Source organism: Pangasianodon hypophthalmus, chromosome 15, assembly GCF_027358585.1.
Source record: "Pangasianodon hypophthalmus isolate fPanHyp1 chromosome 15, fPanHyp1.pri, whole genome shotgun sequence".
NCBI lineage: Eukaryota > Metazoa > Chordata > Actinopteri > Siluriformes > Pangasiidae > Pangasianodon > Pangasianodon hypophthalmus.
Window position 1 is genome coordinate 4,737,501 of NC_069724.1, and position 10,947 is coordinate 4,748,447.

Below are 10,947 nucleotides of genomic sequence, written 5' to 3' on the forward strand. Positions count from 1 at the left end.
CTTGTGAGTAAAAAAGCCTGTCAGCATCTGAACGGGAGAAAATGTCGAATGTGTTTCCACAGCGATTTGCCAATTTATTAATGAACAACAGTTCATTGGCTCCTGTTATTGCTTACTTCATAGCAGCTATAAATAGCAACCAGCCTCTTAAAGTTAGTAAGACAAAAAAAATTGCAGCTTGTCATGTGACCACGAAATCAGAAAAAACAAACTCCTCTGTCCTGAAGACTCTCTCATGGTGGAAAACTTACTAACTGTTACAAAGCACTGACACTGAAGACTCCTTCCATAAATGTTACATAAATGCATCCTAACAGTCAACTTTACCGTAACATTTCAATATCATACCGTAAGATATCAATGATGCACATTTTTATTTGGTAAACAACATAGATTTTTAAATCAGTACATTATTAGGCTTAGATTATATGGACATCTGGCATACAAGTTCTTGTGTATGAGCCGTTACTATAGAAATGATAACGTATTAGAAGTAGCGCATTAATAAATCATATCATTTATGTTCCCATCTGAATTCTGATTCAAGAATTCTACAGGTAACTTTTCTTTTAAAATACTGATTTTACTGATATTTTGTATTCCTATTTATTTATGTCAGTAATAAAAGTGTAAAGACTACATTTTCTTCTATCCTGATACACAATAGATGATCAAGAGTATCTATATTTCCCTAGTGTTGTTGACAGTTTATTATTGTGTGCAACATATGGACATGAACTGGACTGTAAACAGGACATGCACTAATGTTCATTTTGTAACAATTGTATAAAGCAAGATTATACACTCAGCTTGTTGCTTAGAAATCCAAAAATTTATGCAGATTGCAGTGAAAACTGTTCAACCCATACAAGTCTATCATTCATGTCATTAGCCTGGAGCTGTACCATTCACACACATACTAGAAAAACAATTATGGTGTTGGAAAAAAAAAATGCTTTCAGTTCCTTTACACTTTTTACACTTTTTTCAAGAAAAGAAGGGTTAAACTAGGAAAAATCCAGACTTGCAGCACTGAGGCATTAATGTATATACACTATGACATTACATATAGTGGTATTATAGCATGTACAGCTCTAACTAATAACTTCCAATCCAATAACTTGCCAATCGTTCTGTACATTTTCCATTTTTCCAATTCCGGTTGATCCTCAGGAGTTCTGTTACTGAAAATACACTGTGGTGTGTGACAATAATCACGCTGATATATCCTTATTATGTAAAGCGCTCCTTCTTTAGTATGGTACATATTCATATCATCGAATGCTTGTAAACAACCTAATCTCTGTCATTCCTTCTACAAGGTAAAGAAATGCCTCGGGAGAAATATGCACTAGAGGACACAGTTTTGTCCTTGTACTGATGTTTTCTTTAAACATTCCAACTCTGTCTTTCTTGCTCCATCATCTGAAAATGTTTCTTGAAGTGGCATTTTTAATCACTTCTCCAGAGAGCAATGTCCTATTCTAGCACAACGTCGCCTTTGTGCATAAATGGATTTTTAACTTTTCTTCTGTGCTCTATTAATACAGCAAGGACGAGGGCACTGCTACTCCGGCACATTCGGAGAATAAACTTCGGAAAAATAATCATTTTGGTTATGAGACGATGAATAATAGATTAAACGAATGTGGCAGACGCAGGCTGTGCCGAGCGATTAGCGCATCTCCTCCGAGACACAGCCGCTTAGATAGGCCTTTAAAGCTGCCATTTGAGCAAACTTGCACTGCACTGTGAATAGGTAGCAGAAGTGGCCTCCTTCATGTACATACACCCCGTTGGCCTTCAGATGCTGTACGAGTCATTTTTTGATCATGACAAAGCCAGCTGAGAGAAACATGCACAATAAAAAAATCCAGTTGATGTTTAATACTCTCCTAAGGCTTGTTGTCAAGAAAGAAGTAAAGAAAAATGAATAAAAAATAAAACTAGCCCTGCTTATAAACTAGGGGTTTAATGCAAGGACACTATCTGTGTCTATATCTGTTTAGTCCTCCAAATATTCATATCTGTATCTCGATTTGTTGTGTTTTCGGGGGAACCTGCAATTGTTTATCATTACGTGGTGTTCTCTAGCCTTTAAAACATTTTTGCGTAACTAATGACTGAGCTAAATGTGTGTGGACTTCATTCTTTGAGAGGCTTATATCTGAACCTACATTATAAAGCCGGGGTTTGTGGACATTATATAGCCTACATTATATAGCCAAATGTTTGTGGACACCACACTCATATGTGGTTCTTCCCCAAACTGTTGCCACACAATTGTATAGAATATCTCTGTACACTGTAGCATTACAATTTCCCTTCACTGGAATTAAGAGCCCAAACCTGTTCCAGCATGACAAAGCCCCTGTACTTGCTCCATGAAGACATGGTTTGCCAAGGTTGGAGTGGAAGAACTCAAGTGTCCTTCATAAAGCCCTGACCTCAATCCCACTGAACACCTTTGGGATGAACTGGAACGCTGACTGCACCCCAGGCCTCCTCGCCCAACATCAGTGCCTGACTACAGTAACGCTCTTGTGGCTGAATGAATACAAATCCCCACAGCCAGGTTCCAAAGGCTTTCTAGTTGAAAGCCTTCCCAGAAGAGTAGAAATTATTTTAACAGCAAAGTGGGACTAAGGCTGGAATGGGATGTTCACCAAGCACATACGGATGTGATGTTCAAGTGTCCACAAACTTTTGGCCATATAGTGTAGGATCATTTCTTGCTATAAATGGTATAAGCAGTTGCACAGGGCCCCTGGACCACCAGGTGATTTTTAAAACACATACCAAAAAAAAGCACACTTTACTATCATTTGGTTAAAATGGTTTGGTTTATGTGTCAGGCAGTCGCAGGAGACTACCTTGTGGTGTGAAAGGAATAGAAACTGCAATTTACCCAACTAAATTAGGTAACAAATGTCAGAAGATAGTGTGAAGTGTGAATCATGAATCGTTCTTATCTATCTGGGGTGAAAAGATGGAAAAAGGAAAAGCAGAAGAGGAGAAGCTGAGCCAAAACACTGGTAAGAAACTGGATTTAGTCAGGTTGTCCATTTTCTTGCTACCACTTGTAATTGAATTGGAAAATATTAGTGGCTAATTAGCTAGCTAGCTAATATCTAGAGTTAGAAGTGTTAAGCTAGCACACTTCAAGTTGTTAGCTCATTACTACTAGCTTTGACAACAGTAGCCTGTTGACTCATCCAAGATAATGAAGCATTAATTCTGTTCATTCTTGCATATAAAAAAATGATTGGTGTGAGAGTGTACATTGTTGCCTTGGGCCCCCAAATGTTTACACACTTGCAGAAGTGAAAGAAACTAGTGAAGTGAAGAAACTATCAACACAGAAGGACACACTGTTTCAAATATTGTTCTGACAGTTCCTCAACCTCAGCTACATCACTCAAGTTCACAATTCAGATATTATTTTTGTTCATACTTCCCTGTGATATGAATTTCCAATGAATTTAGTTGGTTGTGTTTCCCAGAAACAAACTAGTAGCCGAATTTAAACCACTGCGACCCTGACCAGGCAGTTACTAAGGATGCTACAGATGCATCATAAACCACCGCACTGCACAAACTTTTTTGTGGCCCACGGGATCCCAGTCATGGATCCACACCACTAGTATCAACCAAATGTGAAACTTTCTGGCAAGCTTTATAAAGAATAATGCTCTTCTGCCTCTTATTCTTATCTGTATTTGTTATCCATTAAAAACACATTGTCTGTTCATACGAAATAATGTTTTCATATTCAGTTACACCCCTGCTATAAACTACGCATTCTGCTCAGGTGCTGCCTTAATATAAACAACTGTGTAACAAATAATGTGCTGGGCAGATCATCAGCTATCTATGATTGGTGCTTCTTTTCTTTTAATCACCTTCAATGACAGATTATGATAATGAGTATCTTCACTACAGGGCATTGGGACTAATACCCTTCATTTGCATCTGCATGTCCATTTAATTATCTGCTGGGGATCGGGAGTTCAGGAAGGACAGCAAGTGACGAGCACATCATGCATATTACCGTAATACACTCTGTACTGCTTGGCTGACATTTTCAGAACATGAATTGACATTTTTAAACTGTTTGGGACTTGCAGTGAATTCCTAATGAGGCAAAATAACTATTTAGTAGCACTTTCCTTTTGGTACTCTATTCGTAAACTGTCTTTTTTGGACAGGAAGAGTAGCTTCAAAGCACGTAAGCACAAAGAGAAAGGATGAATATTCATCTTTGCAAACACACAAAAAATGGCAACTTTGTCATAGATGACAACATCCTATTAATCAAGGCTTTGTACTTGTACTTCTCACCACAACAAACAGACAAATGTTTGTGGACATGGTTGATGAGTTCATGGAATTACATCAGCCAGCCTTCTAATCAGGCCTTCAAAACACTCAAGAGTTCCCCCATGCTGCTTTCATACCAATTTTCAGACCATACCAAATGAAGTAAGCAAGATTGACATCTTATTTGGGATCTTATTATGGAGGCAAAGAATTCATTCAATTTTGATGGTGTTCAGAGCAGACTCTTTCATCATGTTCGGTATGATGAGCTGGGCCAGATAGATGCACACAATCAGGGGATGAGACTCAAAGCAGGTAGCGCAAACACACCCTGATGAGAAGACTCTCTGGTCGTGTCGGTAATTAGCCCTGTATAATTGCTTTCACTATCCACTCATGTAGACGCAGGAGCCCACTTTGAAGTGCACACTCTCCCAAAGTGCTCCGCATTCACACTTAATGCAGTCATCTTCAGGATCAATCACAGACATTTCCACAGTACGGATGGCCAATTACGCTGCGTTTCCAATAGCTTCTCAGGGCATCATCAGTGTGCAATGAAAAAGCATGGGGAGCTTTCCAGGAGCAATTGAACTGCTAATGTTTGGCAGAACTGCCTATATCTGGGATTGATGCTTCATCCTAAACGTACCATATACCAAATACCAATTCGTCATAAAATATTATATATCACATCCAAATCCCCCTCAGGACTTTCTGCAGTGTGACGATGAGGATCGTATACTGCTCAGGCACTCTGTCTGGAGCTGACATAAATAATGCCAGTTCCCCGAGTTAACCTCAGACTTCAAACAAGAAGAAGTCGCGCTTGCTAGCAAGTGAGTTGAGGTGAGGATTTTCTCATCATCCGAGCTGTCAGGAGCTAGTAATATCAGCGGGATTTAGAAACGCACCACATGCTGAACGCACCTCTCGCCTTCGCCTGCGAACACAGTCACTTCTGATGTTGAAGTAAATCACTCAGTAATCTTCTAATGACGCAAGAGAAAGCTTTGTCTCTTCTGAGGGCTCAGTGGAATATCATGTTGCTTTGCTCTCATAGAAACAACATGCCTAAAGATTTCTACTGCAGTTCTTCCAATTAAGTAAGAACTCCATTTCTTTAAGCCACATTTAGGGTTGCACTGATATGATACTGAGGACGTGTGTTGAGAACAAAATGCTGGAGTTGTATTTTCTGTCGTTTAAGTCTTGACCTCATGCATGCATGAAGGATTTTATGCCGTAATTTTGTGTATGATGCTGTCGGACGTGCACATGAGCGCACAACACAGATTGTCTGTGATGTTTTGCATAACTTAGCAACAGATGCTTGCAAAAAGCATGCCCAGTCACAAAGAGCTTATTAGTACTGTAGTGAAAATGGAAAGATGGGATTGTGCAACCAGGATCTAACCATCCTTCAAATCCTGCTGCATTGTTCTGATATCCATGAAAGAAATATATTATGGGAAATATCTGATACAGCTACAATTAAAATACCCACTCTGGAAAAAGAAAAGAAAATGTATTTATAGATATAAGTCCATAGTTTTTAAGTGAAGAGCTGGTACTCTTAAATCCTCACTGCACAACTTTGAGTGCTGCAACAGATTCCGTGACTTTTTATTCCTCACTCTTCCCTAAAGGCTGTCTATGCTCATCTGTCCTCGTTGCATGCTCGTCTATCCAGAAGTCACTCTGCATTACAGAGAGAGCATGGCGGACACGCTTCATTTCTCATTATCAAGGCGAGGAGTTGGAAGGCGCGTGCACGGCTCGGCGCGAGCGAACAGGTGCTCGAGACAATGTGTCGTTCATGTGCTTTGTGTCTATTCACGGAAGTGTTAGATGCAGAGATGCAGATGGAACTTACATGCGTATGTCATGGCGAAACTGCTGCCCACGTCCACCATGTCCACTTGTGGCACCAGTTTGGGGAGCTCGTGCTGCTGAGATAGCGCGAATCGGAACACCTCATATTCATGCGAGTCGGTCGGGAACAAACCGCCTGGCAAGACAAAAAAAAATGCTTTAACAATATTTCATACGCTCCTGTTGCATAAAAAAAACTTCACTGCCACTGAAGATTAAAACACAAGTGTAGGTGCGCTATAAAGACGCGCGCGACTCCACTCACCTATATTAATGTTACTTGGGAAACTCGAGCACGAGCACCAGCCGAGCAAGCTGGTGAGCAGTAAGGCCAGGCTTGGCTCCATGTTTTCTTTTGCATTTGCGAAAATGAGCCGAATTCCGAATATAGATCCCACTGAGCATCCGCCGCTTCACTTTACAGCGCGGCCATAAGCGCGTCGAATGCACGCTATAACGCAAGCGCGCGCCCCGCACCGCACCGCACCACACCACAGCACCGCACAACAGCACCGCACCGCACAACAGCACCACACCACACCGCACCGCACAACAGCGCGCGCACTGGCTCGATATGCAGCGTTATGCGCGAGAATGGCAGCGCCACGCACGGCTACGGAGATTTAAACACGTCAGCAGAGACCTCGACACGAACGCGCGCGCTTGCGTTTTTCACCCAACAGGATGAGTGCGCTCTGGCGGACAATTCCCCTCCCGGCTTTATTCTCCGCGGCTCTGCAAACCACACAGCACAACTCCTGCTCTCTGCTCGAATGATCAATGCTCCTTCTGTGCATTTGGCGTGTCTACACCTAAATAAATTAGATTAGTTCAATAAAGAAACACTGATATTATAAATAAAACACAACCCATAAATAAAATGCAAACAACAACAAATATTTGAATATTATTATTATTATTGTTGTTGTTGTTGTTGTTATTATTATTAGCAGTAGTAGTAGTAGTAATAGTAGCAGTAGTAGTATTGCAGGTGGTGTTGCTGCTGTTGTCGTTATTATTGTCATTATTATCTTTATATTTATTATTATTCTTGCTAGTCCCAGCAAACATGCCCACACTGGCCCTTCACGGCCAAGTTGTGGGCGGTGTGGGACAGGGCTAACCCATGCATATCCCAAAATGGCCCAGTGTTGGTTTACTAATGGAGTAGTGGTGGTCCCACAAATCCAATGTGGGACCACCACTACTCCATTAGTATCATTATTATTATTATTATTATTACTATTATTAGGGCAGCCTAATAATGCCACCTTCCAACTGCATGCTCGGGGATTCAATCCTCAGCTCGGGTTACCGTCTGTCTGGAGTTTTGCGTGTTATCTTCATTTCCAGATGAGTTTCCTCCGGGTTCTCTAGTTTCCTTCCTGGATTGGCTACTCTAAATTGCACCTAGGTGTGAATGAGTATGAGTGTGTGTGTGCATGGTGCCCTATAATAGATCGGCATCCCATCCAGGGTATGTTCACACCTCATGCCCAGAGTTCCCAGGATAGGCTCCGGATCCACCGCAACCCTGACCTGACCTTGGAATTTCCGATCTCTGACTCAAACATGCAAAGCTCAAAAATTATGTGAGTCCCTCAGAAAGGACTTCCCTGTTTCAAGATCCAAGAAAAAAGTCAAATGCAGCATCATGCATAGGGCACCACTGTATTTTGCAGAACATTTGATTTGTTGAGATATAAGATTTGTCAACAATATCTACAAATCTATAATTTTAATCAACACAGGCTAGATATGATTCATCAAGTCTGCATGAATTGCACAGGAAAAACAGACCTCCCAGGGGAGGGATTTGAGGTTGGAGTTGGGGTGGCACAAGCGGTGGCTTATTTCAGATATGCAGCTGCTATCCAGTGCTGTGCCACTGTAAGTATTCTGTTATAAATGTTCCAAAGACACACTCTTTGATTGGTGTTTTAAAGCAAGGTCATCAATTCCAGTTCTCAAGTATTTTCCATCAATTTCTACACCCTGTGCAAATAGATTATCTGCAGGTGTCCTGTTATCTCCTGAAAATGCAAATGTTTTAAGCAATGCCCTTTAAATGCTACATCCACCTTGTGGCCCTACAGTCCTCTATTCCTTCTTCCACTATTCCTCCAGAGTATAGCAGACACATGACTCAACTCACCAGTTAATTACCGGGTGTAGTAGGTGTTCTGGAGAAGGGATATCACCAATCTGTTCTAAACTCCATCCCTCCAGGCCTGGAAATGTAACTTCATAAACCCACAACTTGTGATTAGAAAACAGAGTGGTGACCCAGCACATTCATGCTATGTAGGGCAATGAATGTGCTGGGAATATGTTTCATAAACTTCAGATTAATAGATGCAGTCATTAACTGGAACCTGCTATAGTGGCATTGTCTCTGCTGTAATTATTTGCAAATACTTTTCAAAACTCTTCAGGGATTGCACAGACTTGGAAAACTCGCCAGGTCAACTTTAAAGCTCTCTTTATGCAGTTTTCAAGACTTTTAATGAAATGGGTATTTTTCCAAAAAAAAAAAAAAAAACAGAAGTCCTCTCTTGATGGCAAAACCACCATTCAATTGTGCAGAGCCATGACTCTAGACAAGATATCCTTCCATGCACCACATGGGAAATATGTGGGTTTTGTGAGTTGAAAGTGTGCTGAGACCCAACACAAGTAAATTAATTTCCACTGGTGAGCATGAGCATGCTGTAATTGGACTCTCATTGGCCACATTGCTCAGGTCATTGGTTGGTTCTTAACATGACAAGCCCAAGAGGTTTATTTCATTACTCATGGTTGGAACACACCAGATTCCTACTAGAGAGATCTTCTAAGCAGGGTTTATAGCTGGGTTTTAAATTTAAAAAAAGGTGACAATTAAAAAAAGGTGACAAATCCTACAAATATAGATTAAGACCCCAAAGAATTGTTTCAAAGGCATGCGATTTTTCTCCTATTTTGTTCCTGTATTCTAGAACAGAATTCTAGTCTATTGGGGTTAAGGTCCAGCCTGATGGCTTGAATTTTAAAGTATTTTAACGCATCAGGGACTTTTCAATGTCTTACCGTGTCACAGAGCCTTCCTGTTTAATTCTTAGGGACAGGACTATTCCAGAAGCATGGTGGAAGTGTGTTTCTCAAAACAAGAACACCAGCTGAGAAAATCTGCCCATTGACTGCCATTTGTTTTGGGTTTTGATAAAAAATTAAGATATTGTTTTTGCACTGTTTTACCTGGTCATCTGGTCCCTGTCTTCTTAATGCAAAATTGTACATGTAGCATATTGTGTTTTTGCTCCACAAACTTCATAATCACTCGGTACCTTCAAAATCAGTTGCTCAGTTGCTTCTTCCTCATGCTGAGGAAGAAGCGCCCTTCGAATAAACTTTTTCAGAATAGCAAGATGTATCATCCACATTATATATATATAAAACACTATAATATATAACATTATAACAAATATATTAAATATGTAGAATGAGTGGTGCAGTGGGGAGCTCCAGGGTCTCCAGTTCCATCCTGAGCTCGGGTTACTGTCTGTGTGGAGTTTCGCATACTGTTCTCCCTACCCACATGGGTTCCCTCCGGATGCTCTGGTTGCCTCCCACCTCCCAAAGACATGCTGGTAGGTGGATTGGCTAAGAAACACTATATGGCCAAAAGTAGGTGGACACCTGACCATCACACCCATATTTGGTCCTCCCCAAGCTGTTGCCACAAAGTTGGAAGCACACAATTGTATATGCTGTAGCATTATACAGTAGCTTCCATTATACAGTAGTTGCCCAAACATGTTCCAGCATGACAGTGGCCCTGTACACAAAGCGAGCTCCATGAAGACATGGTTTGCCATGGTTGGAGTGAAAGAAGTAGAGACTGGAACACTGACTGCACCCCAGGCTTCCTCGCCCAACATCAGTGCCCAACTTCACTAATGCCCTTGTGGCTGAATGGACAAATCCCCACAGCAACACTCCAAAATCTAGTGAAAAGCCTTCCCAGAAGAGTTGAGGTTATTAGAACAGCAAAGGGGGAATAAATCTGCAATGAGATGTTCAACAAGCACATATGGGTGTGATGGCAAAGTGTCCACAAACTTTTGACCATATAGTGTAGATTGTCCCTAGTTGTAAACGAGTGTGTGAATGTGTGAGTGCATGGTAGCTTTGATGGACTTGTTTCCTACACAGGGTGTGTGCACACTTCACGCCGAGTGTACCCGGGATAGGCTCTGGATCCACCAAGAACCTGACTAGGATAAAGATGAATTAATGAATGAATGAATGAATGTAAACATGGCTTGTGATGATTTTACATTCTCTTCATTCTCAACATTTTATTCAGAAAACTTTGCAGAGTACAACTTTTTTCTTACAAGACTTCTCTCACAAGACTGTTCTTCTTTGGATTACTTCAGTAGTTTGCTTTCTGTTGAGTCTGTGTTTCCTGTTTTCTTCCTTCTCCAGCACCATGCTCAACAACACCCCTTGGTCACTGTTCGAAAATACTCTCATTTGTTTGGTCTCATTAGTCAGCCTGGATTTGCCCCTTAATCCGTGTTTATATAGCCCCCAGCTTGTATGTGCTCTTTCTGAAGTCCTGCACTTGTTTCTCCAGCATGTCTGAGCTATGTTTTATAAGAGTTTTCCTACATTTCTATTTCTTCTTCCCTGTTCATAACTCTAGTTTCCTAGTCTCTTTGTTTTTCACTTCTAGTTCCCAGTCATGTTTTGCTGTCTTCTGATTTT

The 10,947-nt window shown here is 41.0% G+C and overlaps 1 protein-coding gene across 10 annotated transcripts in view; it reads right to left on the reverse strand.

Annotated features, from left to right (window-relative positions):
• The window catches only part of gria1b (glutamate receptor, ionotropic, AMPA 1b), a 71,929-nt gene extending 65,042 nt beyond the window's left edge, over positions 1–6,887 (reverse strand). For 4 of the 10 annotated variants that reach the window (XR_008303802.1, XM_053240056.1, XM_053240055.1 and 1 more), the window contains exons 1-2: positions 6,461–6,887; positions 6,197–6,331 (exon numbers count right to left, since the gene is read on the reverse strand). Coding sequence is in view for 7 of the 10 variants with exons in the window: in XM_053240056.1 (XP_053096031.1) it covers positions 6,197–6,331; positions 6,461–6,542 (217 nt within the window). In the remaining 3 variants the exon portion in view is untranslated. The remainder of the gene's footprint in view (positions 1–6,196; positions 6,332–6,460) is intronic. The other 6 variants (XR_008303804.1, XM_026939017.3, XM_026939014.3 and 3 more) reach the window with 2 other exon arrangements.
• Between the last annotated feature and the right edge of the window lie 4,060 nt (positions 6,888–10,947).